General features: G+C 39.4%; 2 protein-coding genes and 1 long non-coding RNA gene across 4 annotated transcripts in view; 2 read left to right on the top strand and 1 right to left on the bottom strand.

Moving 5' to 3' along the window:
* The window catches only part of NAA15 (N(alpha)-acetyltransferase 15, NatA auxiliary subunit), a 58,549-nt gene extending 50,770 nt beyond the window's left edge, over window positions 1-7,779 (bottom strand). The window contains exon 1 of one of the 2 annotated variants that reach the window (XM_006906218.3): window positions 7,400-7,779. In XM_006906218.3, the coding sequence (XP_006906280.1) occupies window positions 7,400-7,453 (54 nt within the window). In that variant the 5' untranslated portion in view covers window positions 7,454-7,779. The remainder of the gene's footprint in view (window positions 1-7,399) is intronic. The other variant, XM_006906219.3, reaches the window with a different exon arrangement.
* Window positions 1,259-10,126, top strand: LOC112474304. The gene is made up of 2 exons (XR_003044336.1): window positions 1,259-6,820; window positions 8,008-10,126. It is a non-coding gene; the product is annotated as an uncharacterized LOC112474304 (long non-coding RNA).
* A 1,562-nt stretch (window positions 10,127-11,688) lies between these two features.
* On the top strand, window positions 11,689-15,230 carry NDUFC1 (NADH:ubiquinone oxidoreductase subunit C1). The gene is made up of 4 exons (XM_006906217.3): window positions 11,689-11,838; window positions 12,393-12,496; window positions 13,861-13,938; window positions 15,084-15,230. The coding sequence occupies exons 1-3, from the start codon at window positions 11,772-11,774 to the stop codon at window positions 13,918-13,920; spliced, it is 231 nt and encodes a 76-aa protein (XP_006906279.1). The 5' UTR covers window positions 11,689-11,771; the 3' UTR covers window positions 13,921-13,938; window positions 15,084-15,230.
* The last annotated feature ends 9,226 nt before the right edge of the window (window positions 15,231-24,456 follow it).

Here is a 24,456-nt window from a genome sequence, read left to right as displayed (position 1 = left end):
GACATCCAGTTCCATAAACTTCAGGTCTTTTCTAAGGTAAAGTGCCATATTTACATTGTACTATTTATGTATTATTAAACACCATATGTAAAACCGTGTTATCATTTTTATTAGGTTCTTAGCTTTGTTTCTAATGTCGCTAAGGAAGTTTTTGAGTGTTGTGCTCAACCCCATCTTCCCACAAGCTGAGTGGTTTTTATTACACGATTTTGCATAGTGCATTAACTTTTAGGAACCCAGATGTCCTGATACAGCACAACTGACGAACTCTGAATAAACAATTAGAAATATACTTTTAACAATGTAGTAAGTTCCCAGACCAAAAAAAAAAAAAAAAAAAAAAACCTAAAGGAGTTCAGTATTATAAAATCAGTATTACAAGAAATGTTAAAGAGACTTCTTCAAGAAAGGAAAAAAAAAAGATCAAAAATATGAATAATAAAATAGCAATAACTACATATCTATCAGCAATTACTTTAAGTGTAAATGGATTAAATGCTCCAATCAAAAGACACAGGGTGGCTGAATGGAAAAGAAAAGAAGATTCTTACATCTGCTGCCAACAACTGACTTCAGATTAAAGACACACAGACTGAAAGGGGTGGAAAAAGATATTTCATGAAAATGGAAACAAACAAAAAATACTAGATAGCAACATTTATACCAAACAAAACAGAGTTTAAAACAAAAGCTATAATAAGACAAAGAAGGACCCAGTAATTCCACTTCTGGGTACCTATCCAAAGAAACCCAAACACTAATTCAAAAAGACATATACATCGATATGTTCCTTACGTCATTATTTACAATAGCCAAAATATGGAAGCAACCTAAATGGCTATCGACAGATGAATGGAATATTACTAAGCCATAAAAGAGAATGAAATCTTGTCATCTGCAACAACATGGATGGACCTAGAAGGTATTACGCTAAGTGAAATAGACAATGACAAATGCCACTTAAATGTGGAATCTAAAAAACAAAATAAATGAACAAACAATACAGAAACAAGCTCATAAATACAGAGAACACTGTGATGGTTGCCAGAGGGGAGGGGAATTGGGGAGTGAATGAAAATGGGAAAGAATTAAGAAGTACAAATTGGTAATTACAAAACAGTCATGGGGATGTAGAGTACTACATAGGGAATATAGTCGATAATGCTATAATAACTCTGTATGGTGTCAGATGGGTACTATAAATTTATTGAGGTGATGCCTTCCGAAGTTAAATAAATGTGTAATTACTATGTTATACACCTGAAACTAATATAATATTGTATATCAACTATAATCGAAAACATTTTTTAATGTAATAAGTATTAACTATATTTTTTATAATTTCCTCAAAAAAATGATGCAAGGTTTGTATCAGCTAATGTGTAAAAAAGTCTAGCATAAAATCTGGCTCAAAATAGGTGTTCAATAAATGCCAGTTTGCTTCATTTCATTTCCCCTTCTTAAAGATTTTGTCTCAGTCCTCAAACACAGATCATCAAAGGTGATCTTGTAATCTCCATGAGATCTCTCTGAAAAATAAAGAGTACAGTATTAATGGAAGCTATTATCATAAGGAGAAAACCTTTTTTTAATTGGAACAACAACCACGTGTGGAAGTAGAAAACAGAGCCCTAAAGGTTTTTCCAAGGTCTGTATTTTTAAAAACAAACTTTCATTTCTCCTTCTATGTACAGATAAAACAACTCTTACAGACGACAGAGGAATGTTTAAATAATTTCTATAAAAAAATCATATGGAATCTTTAAAAATATTACTAGCTTCAAAGTAAGATTACAATTTCCCTAAGTAGATTTTAGAAGAAATTTCAAATTGTCCCAAGTGAACATGGGTTCCTATTTTACCAACCAAAGAAAATCTCAGTGGAATAGAGCATATCAGGAAACAAAAACATTAACCTCTCATTCATTTCTACACTGCAATTTTTATTTTACTTTGAAATAGCTAAAATAGACTTGTTTTATTAAATTAAAATTTTAAGGAATTATTTTAGTTCCAAATTAAGAAATGAACAATAAAATTCATAGCTTACCCAAGAGGGAAAAACCATATGCAACAAGTTAAACTAGTTCTTTTAAAGTTACAACTTCAATACAAGTTTGTTGGGCATGCATCATAAAACAGTGGAGATATACTAGGGAAATTCCCAAAAGTATACAACCACAGCATAAAACTTCCTCCCCTCCACACCCCATTTATATTAGGAACCATCACTCTTTTAAACCTCTTCACTTGCTCTCCTTGCCACCAGCACTGGTAAATGACATTCTTTTCCAAACTATTTTCACTAAGCATCTGACGTTTTTCTCTCTTCAATATGGCTACTGCCTATGACCAGAGAGCAAAGTTGTATTTAGATATGAATGCTGATGGTTGGCAAGGCTCACTGATTAGTTAAGTGGCTTGCTCTGACACCGTAGCTTCCAGCATATCTTTCCAAATTCCAAGAATTCAATTTGATTTTTAAATTTTCTGAAAATTACTCACAAAGGAACTCTAAATTACAATTTTTTTCCCTTCTAACATTTCCTATTCTTGTTTCATAATGGTCTATACAGAGGTCCTTACCCCTGACTTTGTGTCAGAATCAGTTGTAGAGCTTTATGAAACTACAGATGACTGAGCCTTACTAATTCAGCAAGCTCCTTACAACAAACATCCTCATTTAATCCAGATGCCATTTTTCCCCCAATGCCAAAACAACCCAAAATCAAATCAAATCATATTTCCTCTTATTATGCTTTTGTGATGGGAGAAAGGCCATGTAAACAAACTAATACTATGATTCATTCATAAATGAAACTTCCAAGGTCTTACCAGGTAATACAGGTTCTGCCTGATACCCAACGATTACCTCATACAGCAACATACTCTACAAGGACAAGGCCCATCTTAACTCTCTTCTCCAAAAATCTTCATACAAGCACAAAATAAAGATCTTTCTCTCTTGCCCTGTAGTCACTGTTAAACACTCATTTATGCAACAAATATTTACTAAATATCTATTATGGTGCATTATTCTAACCAATGGGGGTAAAAGCAATTAACAGAATACAGTCTCTAACTTCATAAAACCTACATTTTAATTTTGCAAGACATGTGATAAATTACTTGTGTATATTTGCCACATAGTGATATGTGACAAGGAAAACAAAAAGGAAGAAATAAGAAGACTGATCATGAGGAGGTCTTCCCTGGGTCAAGGAAGGCCTCTATATAACATTTAGAAGACATCTGAGCAGAATTTTAAAAGAAATAAGAGAAGAAATGAGTCATGCAGGTAGCTGGGAGAAAAAATTCTGAAGTCTTTTGCATATGATCCCTTATAGGACCTAGCTTTTTATGTCCAAAAACACTTTTATGAACAAAGAAGATAATTTGAAACAATACTCTGAGACAACTACATTATCAGAAGCAGAAATATTAACAGAAATAAGAATGCACACTAAGCAAAAGAGATCCTTTCAGTTAAGGCCTGTTGGCTTGTAGCTCTTCAGTCCTCCAATCGCACAAGGCACTATGTCTGCCTCTGTGAAAACTGTCTTTTAACTGTCCAAAATGGTAACCATTCACATGTAGCTATTTGAATTTGAATTTAAGTTAATTAAAACTAAATATTCAGTTCCTCAATCACACTAGCCATATTTCAACTGTACAATAGCCACATGTGGCTAATGGCTAAAATATTGGACAGAGCAGATACAGAACATTTCCATCATCTCAGAAAGTTGTACTGTGCAGTACAAATGGTAAGCTTCAGTAAATCACAAATGTTATCACCATGCTATGCTAACTTCTCTTACCACTTTTCTAGGAAAGGAAAATTCTGCCTTTTAGACTTTTAACTAACAATATAAATCATAAGGCAAAAGTCCAAAAATAGACTAATGATGAACAATATTTTAAGTACTCCCAACCTAGATGTTTTTCTTACAGTTCACATTAACATATGAAGACAGAAGAGAGAAGCAGCACCAGCAAGTCACAGACCTAGCAACACCTGATTGCAAAGCAAGAGGATACGCCCAACTTTCTACCCCACAACCTCATTTTTCCTACTCCTTCACCTATATCTTAAGAAAGAGGGGTAAACTTCTAGTAATGCCCTTCAAACTATTTATGTAAACAAATAGCATCAAAAGCCACAATTTTTTAATGATGTAGTTTCTCAAATTATTAAAATGGTGTACAAATCACAACAACAACAAAACCCACAAAAACCACTTCAGGCAAAACCCACAAAAACACAAATATCTCTTCTTTAAACTAAACTCCTATATAAGCCATTATGACATTAAATTCATCCCCACCTTTTCTCTGGACAAATTATAGACAAGACACATTTTGCAGACATTTTGACCAACTTATGACTAATTACTGTTTCAGAAAACAGTAATGTGGGAAAAAAGATGGGCCAAATATGCAACAAAATTAAATTTTAGGTAACAACTAGACTAGAACAAGCCAAGCAAATCCACTACAGAAACTGAAATTTTTTGCAAACTAATGTATAAACCGGGTTTCCTTTGAAAAATTAAGGCAAAAACATACTTCATTATTTTGAAATTGAAGTTTCAAATTTAAAAAAAAAATTCCATTTCCTACAGTTTACTACAAATAAGTATGGTATAATTAACAAAGTACTAGCTTAAAAACTGAATGTTCCTGGAATAATTTAAGTTAACCAGCCAAGCAACACTTGACTAGAAGGTATCAGAGTATGCCCAGCTTTTCCTTATGGGAGGGAGGGGAAAGCTGAGAAGCTTACAGTCAAAAGAGCCAACTACTGTAACAACTGAGGAAGCAGAAGCAATTTTGAAAAAATAAATACTAACTATACTTTTGGTTAGTAATATTTTCTTAGTTGTCAATGTAAGAGAACAATAAAAACACATTATTTCATTTAGTAATTTTCACATTTCTTCTACATATATCTATACCTATTCCAATAAGTGTTTTAGCATTTTGACTTTAGCAATGAACTTATATGTTTTGCCTCATTAGTACTACCAAAAAAAGTTGTTTAGGACGCTTAATCAATAATTCTTATTCTATGAACAGTTAAATTGTGGTACACCCATATAACAGAATTCTACTTAACAATAACGAGAAACAGACTTTTGATACACCCAACCTGGATGAATCTCAAGGAAATTATGCTGCATAAAAAAGGCCAATCCTAGAAAGTTGAATACCGTGTAATTCTGTTTAGTAACCAATCTTGAAATGACAAACCTGTAGGGAGAGAGAACGCATTAGTAGTGGTTGCCAAAGTTTGGGATTAGAAAAGGGAGGATGAGAGGAGGGTGTGGTTCTAATAGGACTGTTCTGTATATTGACTGTGGTGGTAGTTACGTAATCTACACATGTGATAACATTGCATAGAACGAATATACAAATCAGTACACATAAAATGGAGAAATCTGAATAAGATTCAAATTATCGATGTCATGATAGTGAACTATAGTTTGCAAGGCAATGGCACTGGGAAACTGGGTAATGGGTACAAGGGATCTCAACAGTATTATTTGTTAAAACTCCATGTGACCCTATGGCTATCTCAAAATAGAACGTTTGATATTTTAAAAAGTGCTACCCTAACGATTTGGGAGAATCTGAATATGAACTGGATATCAGACAATATTAGGGAATGATTGTTAATGTGTTATATAGGACAATGTCCTTATTCTGAGGAGATGCTCACTGAAGCATTTAGGGATGAAGTATCATATTTGCAACTTACTTCAAACTTTTTAATATATATGGAGAGAAACCAAATCTGGCAAAATGTTAAATATTAAGTCTAGGTAAAGGGTATATGAATGCTCCTGTCCTCTTCTCTCAACTTTCCAGCTTGAATTTTTTTCAAAATAAGGACTTGGGGAAGAAGATTAAAAACAAATTGCTACCCTAAAACTATGTTACAGTAGAACCTACACACCAATTAGTCTTTTAAAAGGTTTCAAAATAAATAAATTTTCTGGTAAAACTATGCTATAGTCCCACCTACACTCCAATTAGTCTTAAAATAAAAATGGCAATAAGGACTTCAAAGAAACTAAGTGTTAGGACATGGTTTTGGATGCGACTTTCTGATGTTTTTCAACATAAACTAATTACATCTGTAGGACATGTGGATATTTTTAAAAAATCACAGTCAGTTCAATATGGATTACTCTTTCTTACTTCTAGAAAAACTGGATCCACAAGAGTTGTTCTACTCTTCAAAAAGTGAAATTAATTTAAATTGCAAGAGAAAAGTCTAACACTTTCATACACGCATTCCAAATTTTAAGCCTTAAGTTTGGCAAATACACTTAATTCTGTCACAAAGAAATGTTTGTATGAAAGGGGCAACCCACACACTAAATGCCAAACAAAAATGTGCTACAATGTATTAACTATGGCGCCAAGACTACAAGACATTTTAACAATGTAAACAGTCCCTCCAAACATCAATGCAAACTGCACACATCTGAAATGTAGGTAATAAGTTTGAGCTAGTGTCAAAAGGATCCATCCCAAAAGTTCTTACATTCCCTTTACTCTGCTGCTAAATTTTTCCATAGGTGTTACATTTCAATCTATAAGAAAATCTGTGTCTAGAACGTCTGAACTAAAAGCTCTTAACTTTTCGCTTCCTACCAGACCGGCCCCACGCAATGGACCCCACCTCCCAAGGAGGGTGATGGGGTGAGGCTGTTTCCCGCTCACGAACTAAGAAAGAAATGTCCCTTTCCTACTCCAGGAAAAAGAGAAGCCAAAAAGCTGCAGACTCGAATATGCAACTGACTACAAGGAGGTAGCCGTTAAGAAAGCTTCCTTTCCTTTTCTTAACTCCTTTCTCCCTTCCCTCCTCTCAGGTCATTCAGTGACCCCGGGCCGGGCGGGGACAGGTGAATCTGGAGAGGAGAGGAAGAGGGAGGGACGGACTGTGGAGAGAGACGCGCTTGGGCAATGAATGAGCTGTGCCGCATCCGCACCACCTGTTCCTTCCAAGGGTGCCACCCCGGCCCGCCGGCAGGGTTCCCGCACTGCCCGGGCCGCGGCTCCTTCCCGTGCTGCCCGCCTCCCTGCCAAGGGCCGGGCATCTCCTCCCTTAGCTCGAGGATAAAAACCCGCAGTCAAGAAGCGAGGCGAACAGGGCCTAGTCCGGAACCGCGGCCTCTGAAGCGTGGGGACGGGAGGAGGAAACCTGTGGTCCCCGGCGCACAGGCCGGAGTGGGAACCACAGAGAGGGGACCAGAGAGTTCATTCGGCCTGACTAGGAGTACGAAGGCGGGGTCCCGGCTGGGGGTGGCTCGCTGCCCGTCGGGCCGAGGTGACAGGCCCGTGTGCCGGCTGAATCCCTGCCACTGCCTGCCCAGAGCCTCACACTTACCAATATCCGCTTGAAGAGCGCGTTCTCCTTGGGCGGGAGGCTCACGGCCGGCATCGTTCCGGCTCCTCCCGCTGCTCCCGCCACCACCCGGCTCGGTCAGTCTGTTTGTCCCACCACCGCCGCCGCCGCCGCCGCCGCCGCCGCCGTTCCCTGGCTGCTTCAGCCTTGATTGCCGATCCACCGCCGCCACCAGGCTTCGGGTGTCACCGCGTCGCCCAGCCCCGACACCCCCTTCCCCTCGTTGTCTTTTTTCCTTTCTCACTTAACGCTGCCGCCGCCTCCCCCCACCCCCAACGGGTCTCCGTCGGCGGTTCACGTGGTAACTGAACAGACCGACAGAGGCAGCCAAAATGGCGGACGCGGAGGGCTTTCCCACCCGGGTCACACCTCCTAGCGCGCAGGCGCGATGACCTCCTTGCCCCACCTCCTCCATCCTGGAGCTTGCTGGGAAACTTGGAGGCCGGCCGGCGGGTCAGGGCTGAGAGGGTCGCGGCAGGCCCCGCCCACCCTTTCTGTGCGCAGCGCTTTGCAGGCGAGAGGGGAGAGCGGCCAGCAGAGGTTCTGACCCGCTCTGCATTAAAAATAGCCTTTGTGTTCTTTCCTCCTAGATTGGCCTTTCATTCATTGGATCGACTGGCCAGTACTGTGTGATCATTGCTTGAGCCCGAAGTGCTAAACTAAAATGCAGGTGTTCAAGAAGCGCTGCGTTTGATCCTAATTAAGTAGCAGAGGTCGAGGGGGAATTAAGGCTTCACTCCAGTGCGGACGTGTTAACAGATATGGAGAGGAGGGGGCTTAATGAAGTGGAAAAGAGCTAGCCAAGATATCGGTGATTTAGTTTATTCCTTAAGATGCGCCTGGAAAGGCAGCCAGATCCAAAGTCATTTTGCACTGCCAAAGAATCATCTGAAGGGTAAAGTTTTTTTAATTTCGTTGTTGAAACCGTAAAATGCTACCAGGGTTGACTAAGTCACCTTGGAGTAGTAGAGAGTTAAGGATACTGATTCCCCTCGAACTAGCTTCAAGCTAGTGCTTAACATTGGCTCGTTGAACTCGCCATCACGGGAAATCCTCAAATCTTAGGAGCCGAAGAGGACCTGGCAAGGATACTAAGAGCTGCTGCAATAGGCAAGGTCAGACTAGATACTGACTAGGGCCTCTCACATATGTGTCATTTCATTAATAATCGACAGTAAAGCTTAAGTTTTAAACGTGGCATTCCATCGATAATCTACAATTTTTCACGTTATACGAGCTATTTTTACCCTTGATTATTTTTTCTCTCCAGATCCTGAATTCCATCCATAGCATTCTTTGCATCATTAATCATTAAATAATATGTGCAGTAGCTTTGCTCTTTTAAGTTATTTATCCAGATATTTTACCATTTTCAAATGTTCTTCCCTAACCCTCCTTGAAAGGTGAGTGCTAAGTAAGATGTTTCCCAGTGGAAATATCTGGGACTAAAGCTTGGGCTTTCCAGCTCCTATCTCAAATGCCCTCTCCTTTTGCCTGAGTCATAAATAAGGTTTTAGGAGTCAAACCCTGGAATACGCTTAATTTCTGTGTGCTCTCTTCAAAAGTTTCATTAATATCTATAGGAAACCATGTTTTAGTTTGGGACTATGGCCATTTTTTTAATGTCAAAAAAATAAAACTAAGAACAAACTTAGAATTCATAAAAACACTTGCTATTTTGTAATAACCTTTGAACGAGAGATCTTTCAACTATCTGAACTATTAAAAGGTGGAAAAATCGCTTAACTTCAGGTGATAATTTTAGCTACTAACTTGGGTTTCCAAATCTCTAGCTTCATATCCAAAAGTCTCTACAGCAATATTATTTGCTATGATTTCCTAAATTTCTCCTGTAAGTAATATACTATTTTCTCCTTAAGGGAAGAAAATTTCTGGTCTTTGAAACAAACTAGTTCCCACCGGAAGCTAAGTACCTAAATAGATGAGCCAGCTATATAGTTTGGCAAGTGTTATATTCTTTTGGTTGATGACAAATAAATAGCAATCTTTAAGACTCAGTAAAATCTAGTCTGAGTCAACATTTATCTGAGTCAGATCCTAGTTAAAATGCACCTACAGATAACAGACCACACAGTGACTTATGACCCGAACTCAATAATAAAATATTTACTCTGAAAGCGCACCCCTATGTGACAAATGAAGATCCCATTTATGCTGTGAATGACAGCTATGCAGGAAGTTAACACACCCAAAGCTAGATGACAATGATAATGATGATGATGGTGATGATGATAATGACCATGGTTAGTTCGTTCACTTTGCCCCATGTTATTTGCACCCCTGCTGTCATGTCACTGTACCCCATGTATCCCTATTATCCCATATCCCATGTATGCCCTTCCAAAAAAAGTAACCAAAAATAAATAATTTATCTCACAAAATTTAATTTTACAAAAGGGATATGTAGAGTGAAATTTCTCCATCTTCACATATGTAACATGTTCTCTATTAACATTTTTATGTCTTCATTATTAAGTATTTAAAATGTATGGAAATATGACAGAAAAATCTATGTATTTGCCACCCAGATTTAACAAATGCTACCATTTTGTAATTGCCTCTGATTGTGTTTTAAATAATAACTTGCAGCTACATCAGGCACTGCATCTTTCTCCAGATCCTGGATTCGATGTATAATAGTCTCATGCGTCATAAATCAATAAACATATGCAGTGCTTTTACATTTTATACTGTTTCAATTCTTGATTTTCTTTAACCCTCCTTGGGAGGTGTGAGTTGAGTAAGAAGTTTCCCAGTGGAAAAATCTGGGACTTCGACTCTGTTTTCCTAGTTGCTAACTCAAAATCCCTCTCTCTTTACCTGCTAAAAGAATTTGAATGCTAAAACCTTATTTATGGAGATGCTCAAATTCTGGAGATGCTGAAGTGAATGTCATGTAGCAACTTCTACTAAAATATCATAGCTATTAGCTCCTGGCTGGAATTGCTTCATCAGGATTATTTCAAGATGCAATTTCACCTACAGCTGCCTACTCCAAGTGTAGGATTCCATCATCTCTAATATGCTGAGAGAAATGTGCTTCTACATCATCAGTTTCCCAAAATATACACCAGTAAAAGGATCCAAGGACCAAAAGGAAAAAAAAAAAAACAGCCTTTTCCAGCAGCCGTTCTGAAATTAGTAATTTGCTTACTGGCCCTGTACGATCTGACTAAACATGGCTCCTGTTCCAACTTGTTGGATACTAGCAAAAGCTGTGTCAGGACAAGCTTCCAAGGGATGGTGCAGAAAGGATATACAACTGACGGGTTGCTGAGTGGCCAAGAAGCAAAAGAAGCTGAGAACCAACAACTGACTCAGCATGTTAGTTGAGTGGTTTGCTTATTTGAGCATGAGTCCAGGAGGCTCAAACTATGTTGCAAACTATAAAGTGACTCACAATTTAGCAATCTATTTAACCATCAGTTATATGGAAACATGAACCAGAAAACAATACAATCATTTTACTCTCTGGTTAATAAGATTTTGATTAAAACTTTTTTCAATAACAATGCTAAAGAAAATATAGAAGAAAAAGAGATTTGCCAACTTTATTTGTTCATTTATTTATTTAAAAGCAACATTATTGCTTTTAAAACAAACCTAAATGATATTAAGTTGAAAGAATTCTTTTATTCACAGGGTTGTAAGGCTTTTCTATGATAGTGTAAACAGATTTGGGAACTGCAAGAAGTCTTTACAACTATAAAGTATAATATGCCACCTTGGACAAATAGCTTGTCTTCTTAGAGCTTCATCTGTAAATTGAAGAAGATAATCGCGGCATGTCATGTGGTCATTGTGAAGATAAAATGAATGCATGTAAACTACATGACGCATTAATGCACAGTGCCTGGATCATAGAATCCAATCAACATGCTAGCTATTATTCAACACAACATTCCATTTTAAGTTTTCTGGTATATATTGGAAGATTTTAGTAAATCTCTTGATGAATGTCCCTGGGGAAAGGCTCTGAAATAAATTCTTAAAGGACAGAGAAGTGGATAAAGTACCCCACCACACACACACACCCACCCACACACACACAGACACACACCCCTTTAATCTACACACACACACACACACACACACACACCTTTAATCCTTCCTAATCCTTCCAATTTCCTTCCTAATCCCATTTTAGAGACCGGAGACTGAGACCAGAGGAGCTATCATTTCCTGCCTATAACTGCGATTCTCAGAGTTAACACCTCCACGCAGCGCGGCTTCGGAGCGGCGACTCCCGCGCCCCCGCCCGCTAGGGGGCGCTCGGCCGGGCGCCGAATCAACGAGAGACTCGCCGGAGGGAGGCGGAGCCCGGCCCGGCAACATGGCGCCGTCCGCGTTGCTGCGCCCCTTCTGCAGGCTGCTGGCCCCCGCCAGGCTCCCGAGCGGCTGTGAGTGTCTCTCCTCGCGCAGGCCGGCCCGACCTCCCAGCCTGCCCCTTCCCAGAGTGAGCCCAGCCCGCGGGGGCAGGGGGAGGCTGCGGCCCGGGCTCATCCTGCAGTGACCTTTGCCGGCCCGTGTTCCGGAGCCCATGCCTGCCCCCACTCCGGCCTCTCGGTTCCCCATCACCCGCCATCGACCCTCCTCCAGGTGTCACCTGACCCCTCTTGGTCTCTGCGAATGGACTTTGGGTTCCTCCTCCCTCCGTTTTGCAGGAGGGAAGACCCTCCCGGGAGCGCGGCCTACCCGCCCACTCCCGAGTCTCCCGAGGGTCCGTAAAAGCCTGTAAACCGGGTGTTGGCGGCGTCCTGGGGGGCAGGGGAGACCGGTCTACCTCTGCAGGTGGCCCAGGGCGAGTTACTTGACCTCTCTAAACCTCTGTCTCCTAGGCTGTTTAAGTCGGGGCTTGAAGGGAGAATTAAATGCGATAATACACATGTAAATGTTGGGTGTTTTTCAACTAGGCGGTAAGTTATAGATTTACAGACACTCCGTCCCTTTTCAGCTTCAGCGCGGTCAAAGTTCTATGTTCGGGAGCCGCTACATGATAAGCCTGACTGGCTTAAAGTTGGATTGACCTTGGGCACCTCCGTCTTCTTGTGGATCTATGTAAGTCTTTACTCCCTTCTGTCGTGCGGCCCCAACACAGTGGGGAGGGGAAACATCGGAGTGAGATTGAATGTTGTGAGCAAAATCTCTCATACAATAGGATATTTATGTAATTGCTAATAACATTTTTCCATGAGGGAAATCCCAAGGACTAAAAAATATTGAGATTTCAGTGGCATCAAGAAAGTATTATGAAGCAGAATTTTCTCTTTCATTGTTACTTAGCATGGTTTTGAAATGAAAGGCAGTTTTACTACATGTTAATTGTCTTTTATTTCTAAATGAGTATGGAGGCTGGTTGGGGTTTTATGAGAGCATTTTTCAGATGAACAAGCTTTATAAATTAAATCTCATTAGACTTCCAAAACATAAGATTTTATAAGTGTAAGTATTTATACATTGTTGAAAATTGTGCTTAGTTAAGTGTAGCAGTTTATATGTAAAAACTCATTTAATCTTTTCAACAACACCGCGTAGTAGGTACTATTGTTAACTTTCAACAGTTGAAGAAAACACTTGGAGAAAAGTTTGCTGAACCTGGTTCTCCCCTTGGACTTCAGCGCTAGCTACACTGTAGACCTTCCTACTGATGAATGTTTAAAAAGTCGATTCAAAGTATCTGTGCTACATTAGTATTTAAAACTTTTGTATCTAATGGATTTGGGGCTTCCTCCACTGCCCCACCTCCAACTCTTAGATCACTTATTTTGGATTTTTTTATTAAAGTGGTTCGGGTCTTTCACATGGGATGGAATAAGAGTTGTTGAAAGTCACAATCTAACAACAGTAACTGATACTTTTTTAATGTTTGTCGTAATGAAATTTTATGTATTCTTAAAGTTTTCCTGAAAAGAGTCGTGATTGCTGCTTAGAGCTCTGGTTGAAATTAAATCTTTGCAGTGAATGTCACTGTATATCAACACCATCATTCCATTTGCATATTCTGTCAGATAGTGGTTCTAAGAAAGTAGCTGTCCTGCATGACATCTAATTAATACACATAAAGTTGGGGGGTGGGATTGGTTGGTCATTCACTCACAATTATCACACTTCTAAAGTTAGAAGTATACACACACACCAGCCAGCCTGGATCCCATTTAATAACCTAGTTCTACCCTGTTTTTCTGGTTTAACCCCTCTTTGGTAAGGCATTCTATTCTATTAACTACTCACTGAGTGAAGTAATTTATTTGGCAAAAGTTGAAATTAAAGTTTTAAGGCTTGCCTTCTCAAATTGAGTATGTCATATTATGTTGAACAAGTATATACCTTTCATAGTTTTTGGACTTTTGCATCTGGTTAGCTTTTTATTTCTAACTAGAATAGTTCTAATTCTTTTAATTTTGACTGTTACCTCCTTCTAGCTCATCAAACAACATAATGAAGATGTTTTAGAGTATAAAAGAAGAAATGGTTTGGAATAAACTTTAAATACTAATACGGTAAGTGCAATTTTATAGGATGAATAGATTATGCAAGTTAATTTGAACTTATTTAAAAAACGTATTTTGGTTGCTTTTTATTGTATTTATGGTTTTTAGCACCTATATCCCCATCTGTGATGAATTTATGAATTTTTAATACCTTGGCTCAAGCATATCTTAACATAATCGTTTTTAACCATTAGCTTTTGACTGTGTTCTAAAAAATTATGTTTAAGGATGAAACCGAAATCATAATATTTTATTAAATCTAATAGAACTGTACACAATGCCTTCATAGTACTTATAAGTTATTATTTGAATATTTATATCTTAATGTCGGTTTGTCATATACCACACTTGAGTAAAAGAACAGAAACCCTATTTTCTTAACCATCATGTACTCAGCAATTTGCTTAGTGCCTGACCCAACTGGGAGTTTCATATTTGTAGAATAGGTGGAAGTATAAGGGCAGTAGATTAAGTTTTTACTGCATGACCATTTCATTATGATTATTACTACAACTAACTCCCAATTGGACAATTCTTGGTGAAACACAGCTGTGAACAAGGTAGCATACTCTGGTCCATGATTCTGTGATTTAAAAGGGAAAATGAGTTTATTTTTATTTATATAGTGTAATTTTTAAAATCTTTCTAAAGAAATCCTATAGTAATCTTTGCAAAGTAAAAAAAAATCACACTTATAAGTCTCAACTTCCATAGATTAGGTTGATTAAAGTAGATAACTTATATCTGCTAAATAAAATAGTAATCACTAATGTATACTTTCCCTGTCAATGTTTAAAAACTCTTAAACTCAGTTCTTTACGGTTTCATTATCCAAATTTTTTGCTGCTTTTTTTTCCCGTTAATATCATCTTGCCTGTTTCAACTACTTCAGTCAGCCAGTCAAGAGATAAAAATGAAATAGGTTTAAATCAAATACTTTTTGATCAAATACTAGATGCTTTTGCTACTCTTTTGTAGTTCAAATAAAATATTTTTTGATAAAACTTATGTAAATTGAGGGGTTGAAAGTCTTCTCGGATGTTTTCTCTGAATTTCTATGAATTTCTCTGATGCTCTAGGTGAGAATGGTCTAATTTCAATATTATTTCTGCTGGTTAATGCTACAGTTTTAATTTTTTTTCTCTTCATTATAGGTATGCTCCATATAGCGATTAAAGCAGTTCCAATCTGTTGAGTTCTAAATGTGAGAGAAAAAGTTTTATGTGAATATATGTCAAGTCGGCTTTTGTGTTTTGCATCAGAAATTAAAAAATAAAAATAATTCTGTATTCTTCAAGTTATGTATGTTGTGACAGTGTTTAGAAAATGTGGATTCTAAGGTACATTATTAGAAGTATTTCAGTGTGGAAGGTACCATCTGATACCAAGGTCAGTGATAATTAAGAACACATCGGTAAGAAAACTTGTTAAGGAGGTAAATTAAAAATTAACTGCTAAAGTATTTGCTCTTTATATCAACTTTTAATTTCTAATCAAAACAATTATTCTTTAGTGTATCAGGGTGATAGAACTCTTTATTACTCAAAATGCAAAAAAGCCCAAATACTTTTTTTTCCATAGAGGACCCATTTTGGTTAAGTCAGAAAGTAAAGCTGAATCCTATTACCGGTTTCTTCTGGACTCTATTTCTTTGAATTTGAATAATTTTCATTTGGGTGACCAGTTATGGCAACAAGAAGTTTGTTGTCTCTTTTTGCTAATATGACTCTCATCCAATGGTTAGCAAACTCTTGATATTTAAAAGAGGGGCGGGTAAGGGGAGGGTTAATAGACCCAAATAAAAATACATTTCATTTTTTCCTCATCAAAACTCTTTCTTGTGAATTAGTTAAAACTTATCTATATACCACTTTGTTAACTTGTAATTTAAACACTTAGTGAACCATATGTTTAAAAGTTAATTATTTGTGTCTCCATTCGTATGTCGACTAGAAAGATTTATTGCCTTATGATTGGTTTGTGTGTGCTTTGGTCTCTGGTCAACACTTATTTGGGGAGATTCATGGCTCAGTATCTTTGGAAGTCTCTTCTGAATATTAATTCAGAGTTACATTATGTTGGAATAGTTATTTAATCCAAATTCAGTGAAAAAACAAATTAACAATAACTATTAATTTTTTGTCAGTTTGGAGTCCTAGATGATAGGTAAACCAGTCTCATATTACAAATGCAAAGGCCAGAGGTGAAGAAAGATTTGCCTAATGTCATTGTGGTAGGTAGACTAATGGAGTCGCCCCAAATGACCATGTCCTACTCCCTGGAATCTATGTATATGTTAGGTTATATGGCAAAGAGGAATTAAGGTTGCAGGTGGGGCTAAATTTGCTAATCAGCTGACGTTGAGAAAGGGAGATGATCCTGGATTATCTGATTGGGCCCAATATAATCACAAGGGTCTTTATAAGTGGAAGAGGGATGCACGAAGAGTGTGAGAGTGAGGTGGTGTGAGAAGGACAACTGGCCATTGCTAGCTTTGAAGATGGAAGGGGGCTGAGAGCCAAGGAATAGAAAAATGAAACATTCTTCCCTGGAGCCTCCAGAAAGTAACAGAACCCTGTCGTCACCTTGATTTTAGCCTATTGAGACCTGTGTTGGATTTCTCACCTACAAAACCATAGGATAATAAATCTTTATGTTGTTTTAAACCATTGAGTTTGTTAGAGCAGCAGCAGGGAACTACTGTTGTCTGGCAGTAGTAGAGCGAGACCAAGAAGTCAGGTATTAATTCCCAATGCAAGGCACCGTCCACCAAAAGAAACACTTAATTCACATCCCTAAAGGGAACAGAAAACTCTTAAGTCACTTGAAATTCTGTAAACTGATAACCTGAGCTGGAAATAAAATATAACTTTAATAAACAATATCTATTGTATGTCTGGCCTTGAGAATAGTTACCCTATGTGGACTTTCATCTTGATTGTGCCTGTATAACCCCAGGGGAAGCCAGTTGGAAGACTCGATTGTCCAAGAGAACTTCTTGCAGTGATGGAAATGTTCTGTCTGTTAGCCAAGACAATAGCCACTACTCCCGTGTGGCTATCGATATTTGGAATGTGATTAATGTGACGGAATTTTTAATAAGTAGCCACAAGGGGCTGGTGGCTGCTGTATTAGACAACACAGATACAGATTATTCTATGAGTAACACCTGAAGTTGTGCTACATACTGGTGCTGGTAAAAAATATATATATATTTTCTAAGTTAAATATTGAAACCTAATTCAAACTACGTTAAGGTAAAAAATAAAAAGTTATAATGCTACAGAGTGACCCACAGACCCCAAGAACCAGAAAATAACTGGACTCGGAAATAATTGAGGCCTGGGACTCAAATGTCATCAAGACTTGCTCTTAGCTCTAGTGTCTGTGTATCTACTTTATTTCCTCTACACACAGAAAATGCACATTGTAAAAAGAAAACCACAGTCAATAATTCCTGGGTTTACATTTCAGTTCCAGAGAGTAGTTGGACTGAACAAGAATCATTCTGATTCTAAATTCTCAAGAGGAATTGTGGTCAAGTGATGATTCCCTTAGAAATGATTTGAAAGAGTTTGTATTAAAAAAAAGAGGATGCAGACAAAAATGCACTTGTATGCCAAATACAGTCAAGTTTTTCATTGGATCAAAATCAGGTACACTTTTTTTAATGTTTAGTGTCTGTGAGGTAGTCATTTAAATTATTAAGTTGCCTTCAAAAAAAAAAACAGGCTATATGAACTCAAATTTCAAGTATAAGAAGTTGTTATGGGTCGAATTGTGTCCCCCAAAAGATATGTTGAAAGCTCCAATATCTCAGAATGTGACCTCATTTGGAAATAAGGTAGTTGCAGATGTAATTATTTAAGGTGAATTTATACTAGAGTAGGGCTGGCCCTTAATCCAATATGACTGATATATTTTTAAGAAGAGACAGAGACATGGAGAAGACAGCCATGTAGTGACGGAGGCAGAGATTGAAATGACGCATCTACATGCCTAGGATTACCAGCAAATATTAGAAGCTAGAAGAGGCAAGGAAGAATTCTCCCCTATAGGTTTCAGAGGGTGCATGGCCCTGCTGACACCTTGGTTTCAGACTTTTAGCCTCTAGAACCATGAAAGAATAAAGTTCTGTTTTAAGCCATCCCAAGTTTGTAGTAATTTGTTACAATAGCCTTAGGAAAATAAGTGTGTTAGGGAATATCATGTTTACTTGGCTACAAAAGAGAAAGTGAGTAGATGGGGAGGAGAGTACTAAGTGTTTTCCAGGAATAATTTAAGAATTTACCATATTGATTACCCATTCCCCTTCGGTTTATCAAGATATTTTAAGCTATCGAGAGGATGCTTATCAGGACTTTCTTAATTGCTTGCCAGTTTGTCTTCCTAGATACTCTTCTAAATTGTTTCACTTTAAATCCATATCGATCTGTTGAAAGTACAGGTCATAGCCTAAGAATTTAGTGCTAAGGACAACAACGTACTTTTTGCTTTCTGTGGAGCCTAGGAAATCACTCAGTCTTTGAAAATTGCTTTTAATTGTATATCACACGTAAACCTTGAATAAGTATGATTAATATTGCCCGTAGAAGCCTCTTACAATATGTTTTAAAAAACTAATGTCATCTTTGTCAACAGTCACAATTAGGTGGAGGTCATCTTAGATAAGCTAAGTTATCTCTGACTCTAGATTTTTGTTTTTCCAAGACCAAGAAAAATGTCAAGGATGTGCTCAAGGACAGCGTTCTAAACAGTGTGGCCAATAGCTGGGGACTATTGCCTGAGCCTCACAGAGTCTTCTGCAGTAAAGACCTAATGTTAAAATTCTCTCCTGTTTGGGAGCAACAGCTTGCCACAGAGTGAATTCGACAACCCACAGCATGTCTTCTCTTGAGAAATGTTTTTATCGAGATGTGAAAAGAGTTTGCCATCAAAATGGAGAGCCACGTATGCTACAGGAGCAGTAGAGTAGGTAGAAAAAATTCACTTTCATCCAAGGGCATGAGCTTTTAACTAAGATGAAAAGGAATCTGGAGATGTGGCACTATTTATCTCAGAGTTTTTGCCTTTCCTACCTATGGATAAAAGAATTATCCACATTTTACTCAGACCTGTAAATCAGACTAGATCTGACTCCAAAACTCATGCTCTTAACCACAGTATTCTACTACCTTTTTCATGTGTAACAGGGATGATCCATGCCCCCCACCTACTCCTTAGGATTGTTAAGAGGATGAAGTACAAAATGAGATGTGACAGTTTTTTGGGAAAAGTTTTTAAAGCCCTACATATACATGTGTTACTTTTGCATGGTTTAAACCAGTTTGGTTGTAACTGAAGCCCTTAGATTACATTTATTATTGATATCTGGTCAGAGACTTCTTTGTGGTCATGGACCCCACTTGTGGTGGGCTTGGCAGCTACCCCTGAAAAGGTGTTGGTTCAGTGTCTCTTTAACCTCTGAGTGATGACAGAAATCATTGAAGAATGCCCTGAAACAGTGCCTAACATATAATAGATACATCTTTGTGAAATAAATTATAAACAATCCCCAGCAGCTAGCATGGTCCCTAGCATATTATAGGCATGTCTACAGCTTCTTATAGACAGTTGGACGGACTGAGGTTAGGTGACTGCTGTGGAACCTGGAAATGATCCAGAAGACCTCAAACTGTACGCAGACCCCGAGTCTACAGCTGAGCTCCAAAGGTGGGCCTTGAGTAGTGTCCTGGGAGCCATCATCATTTACAAACATTCAGAAAAAGTCCTTTTTAAGGGAGGATCCAACACATTAAATAACTACAATACATGTAGTATAAGTGCATTTATTGCCTTTGACTATTCCTCTCCCTGGCAACCAAATCAAAATTCAGCCCTAAGTACATGAAGGAAAGAATGAACTATAATGATAGACAGATTTGTTTTCTTTTTCAATTTTAAATTGTGTATCACCAAACGGAAAGTGGTTCGAAGTCCCCTGGATTTGGTTTTATTTGTCTATCTGTGCTTAGCTGCTAGCAGTTCATTAAACATTCTACACCACCAGTGAGAGAGCTAATCGCTAGTTGCCAGAGGATGTGTACCTGATGCTGGTCAAAGGTAGCAAGTGTAGTAATCTGCATTTTGTTACTTTTAGGACTACCTAATTTCTTAATGGAGAGTCTGGGTCTAGACCCTTCTTGTGCTGCTTGGAAGTCTAAATTTGACCTCTCCTTAACTGCAGATTACCTAATTGCTCTTGTTAAGTGTTTAATCCCTAGAAATAGCTAGCTATTCTGAGTACCAAAAATACAGTTCTGACCATTGGCTTGTACTCTTCAGACGAGAATATGTTAACTGTTATTAGAATCGCATTCAGAACAAGAATCTCCAAGGGATGTTTAGTTAAATAGCATATGAGCAAATATTTTGTGTAACATGTCTTAGAGAACTCGAAACTAGAAAAATTATGTTCATAACCTTTAAAAAATGACCATCATTCCTAGACATTCCCCCCTGCCACCCTGTTCTTTGCTAAAGGGAGTAACTGCCATCTCCCTCAGAGTGCTGAATGAGAATTAAAGGAGATAACATGTGAAAGTGCTTTATAAACTGTCAAGTGCCAAATACACATAAGGGATTATTATACTAGGAAACGGTCCCTACAAAAGAGTAATCATTTAGAAAATGTTATAATCATAAATTATTGGTTTTCATATTCAAACTCTAATTGTGCAGCCACAATGAGGCAAGTAATTATAATCTGGGGAAAGAAACTAATAATTTAGCATTTTTAGTTGATGTGGAAATACTAGTTTCACATTTCAGAGGAATATACAACATTGGGGGGGTTTGTCTTTAAAGTCACTTTAACAGTGAATTGTTTAGAGAGTCAGCTAGTGCCTGGGGACTTCACGATTCTGAACGCCCCCCGCCCCAGTGCACTAACGGAAGGCTGAGACCGCCCCTCTCCCCACTGCGTTCCAGGAAACGTTCAGCTACCCTCCCCATTCCTCTGAAAGCTCAGGGAGTGCGTGAGATAAAGTGGGTTCAGATTCCATCCGGCCTGATGAACCACGTCTATGTCTTATTTCGGATGCGAACCCCGAAACATTCCAGCGGTCTCTTTGAGGAGTTCCTCTCAGCGGAACAGTACGCGGCAGGCAGGTGATGGCGACCTTTCGGTTCCCGACCCCTTTTCTGAGATGCCGCCATCAGCTTCATGGACCCCAGAGAAAGCAGCAGAGCCTGGAGATTGGGGTCGAGGGAGGAGGGTGCTGATGATCCACCCCTACCTATCCCCGCCGCCGCCGAGGCGGGGAGGGGAGCGGCCGACGCCCCTCCTCGGGGCGGGGCTCTCCCCGGCTCAACGCGCCCCGCGACGCGCGGGGCTGCAGAGGCTGCAGCGCGGCGAGCAGCAGGCGCGATGTACCTGCGCAGGGCGGTCTCCAAGACCCTGGCGCTGCCGCTGAGGGCGCCCCCCAGCCCCGCGCCGCTCGGGAAGGACGGTGAGTGCCAGGCGCTGGCCCGGGCCCCGCTCCCACCGTCCAAACCCGAAGAGCAAAGGAGCCTCGCGCGCAGATCCCGCAGGCGCCCTGTGCTCGTCTGCTCCGGTGGGTCAAACCCGCCCCGAAGCAGCAGAAGCCTGAGTTGGGGGCGGGGGGACAAGTGGGGGAGGGTCGCGGGGAAGACGCCCCAAAGTGCTTGGAGACTTCGAAAGTTGGGAACTTCTCCAGCGCGGCTTCTGAATCTGGGCCAGACGCCCTGGGTCCGAATCTTGATCTTGGGCAAGTGATTTAACCTGTTTCCTCATCTGTAAAACGGGGACTATCACGGTTGGGTTTCAGCGGATTAACACGAATTAAAGCGCCTTGGAAAGTGTCCTGCTAACTTACGCTTGGCTCACCACTTCCATTCCTGCAGGGACCGGTGCGCTCTCCAGCTTCATGGGGAAGCAGAGGCGCGGGTGGGAGGGGAACGCTGACCAGCGAGCCAGGCGGGGTGCGGGACGCGCGCGGGTCCAGGGGAAGTCAGTGAAGGCTCTCGAGTCAATCAACCCAAGAACTTGGCTGCGGCGCGGCAGCCTCGGCCCGCCAGCCTCGGCCCCGGCATCGCCGCAGGGCGGCCTTCGAAGCACCTTCCCTGGCGGCTGCAGGTACGCCAGGAGCTGTCCAGCTGTTTGGCCCCGTGGTCCGTGTCTCCTCACCCCGAGATGTGCGAATGCACGGGGAACGGGGGTGTATTCAGAAATATCCTAGGAGGGGAGTCGCCGTGCGAGCTGGAAGCTTCTTAAATAAAAATCGGCAGGAACGAAAGCGCCCAGCGTAGTGCCTGGAACATGGTTGGTGCTTAAGTGAGAGCGTGGGAGAATTTGTCACCGCTCCAGGTCCGCGCTCCTGTGCGGTTCCCAGTCCTCAGCTGTATCCCCTCCCTTTCCTGTGTCCGCGATTGCGGGGAGATTCCAGTTCCCCCTTCACGTCGCCTCACTTCCTAAGGCTTTGGTCCAGGTAGCTTTGGCCCAGTTCCTGCAATTGAGCGGGCGAGAGAGGAAGACTCCTGCGGAAAATTCCATGGACCCGTTTTTCCCCCACTTCGATTAGGCCTGTGGTGGTGACGGTGGTGGTGGGACAGAAGGAAGGTCTGTCCACCTGGCTTTATTTTCCTCTGAAAGTGCTGGTGAGAAGAAGTTGCCTCGCAAGTCTCAGAAATAAGGCGTCTTCCTTTTCCTTGAGTAACAGAAGAGCACATTTGTTTTCAGGGATGAAATGTCGTCTTAAACTTCTGAAGATAACGGAGCTCTTGTTATTGCGGGAGGAGCGGGGAGAAGGATGAGCCCCCGAACCTGGCCTTTGGCGTTGTCCGTCCGCATCCCCCACTGTCATCAGGCACAGACAGATACTTTTTTTTTTTTCCTTAGCTGTATATGCTTCAAATAACTTCCCCCCCAACTTGAGACACAAGAAAAGGGCTTAAAATTTCTCAACAGGTAGTTAACAATACTGGTTGTAACAGTACTGGTCTTTCTCTAATTTTCACCTAATTACCTTTTTTGTAGCACTGATTTGCTTATGTATTTAAAGAACTATTATTGACTAAAAATTTGGCTTTAGTCAGGCATAGACATTAATTAACCTTTTATTGTTTCTTTCTACTTTGACAAAAAAATTTTGTTTTATTAAAGGATAAACTTTAACTGCCTCATCAAATTTTGTGCTCCCGTTTTTGCTTTTAAAAGTGTAACTTTTAATGAATAAATAATTTAGGTTCATAAGAGATCATTGGAAAAAAACACAGGCAAAATAGAAGTCACCCGTAATCCTTCTACTCAGGAAATACCACTATTTACATTTTAGTATACATAATGTTCTGATCTCTTTTTTCCTTCACGCATTTTTTTCCTTGTACACATTCCTTCCACAAATCTGGGATAGTCATGGTCATGGATAGATTATTTTGCTATAATGTTTCACTTAATATACTGTAAATATGATCTCAAGTAACTAAATATACTTCTGAAAAATTATGTCTATTTGTTTCGTATTGTATAAATATGCTAAAATTTGTCTAATTAATCCTTATCGAATATTCCATTTCATTGCTCTTCTAAATAACTTTGCCATAATTGTATTTGTATTTGTCTTATTTAAATCTCTGATAATTTTCTTTATTTCTTCCTATTAAAAAACCTTTTTGATATTTATGTCTGGTCGACAACTATAAACATTACGTAGTTCCTATTTAATAACAGATTTTTTTTGAACCAACAAAAGCCCTACTACAAGTCAATGCCACAATCTCTTATCATAGCCAATTTGGGCATATTTACAGGGACATATTTTTTTTTTCTAAGAGACGGTCCTTTATATTCAAACTAAGAACATACATATGACATCTCTCCGATTTTGCCACTACAAGGATTTGTAATCAGTGCAAATATCTTATGATTTGCCCTCTGCGAATCATAACTTCTTACTAGTCCCCACACTCACACTCTCTATGACAGGCCACATCAAATTCCTTTGTCCTTTTCCAGTCACACAACTCATGCTTTGGGCACATGTTGTGTCTTCTTCAATTTTCCCTTCTCTTATTTATCTGGCAAACTCTTACTTTCCTTCAAAACTCAGGTTCTGTCTTTTCAATTGCTATAGCTACCTTGAGCTCACTAGCTGAGTTTTTTCACTGAGTTTTCATGTATTGTTGCAGCTTCTACTTACATCTAGTATAGCATTTGTCATACTGCATTGCAATTATTTGTCTGTACATCTGTTCCTTTCTAGACTGTGAGTTACCTGAGCCTAGGAACCTTGTGTGACTTGTTCATGGTTATATCCTCAATATTTCTAACAATGCCAAATACATAATGGGTGCTCAACTGAATTTGTTGATAGGTAAATAAATGTCTCTACTTTTTTATCTTTAAGGTAAAGAATTTGAGCTATGTGAACTTTAAGCTCCTTCTAGCTTGGAGTTTATTATAAAAATTTCAATTCCAGGGCATATCGGGTACACAAATTGTTGCACTACGGAGTAAATATATTTAAA

Source organism: Pteropus alecto, unplaced genomic scaffold, assembly GCF_000325575.1.
Source record: "Pteropus alecto unplaced genomic scaffold, ASM32557v1 scaffold50, whole genome shotgun sequence".
NCBI lineage: Eukaryota > Metazoa > Chordata > Mammalia > Chiroptera > Pteropodidae > Pteropus > Pteropus alecto.
Note: the sequence above shows the minus strand (reverse complement) of the source record. Positions and strands in the feature narration are given on the sequence as shown.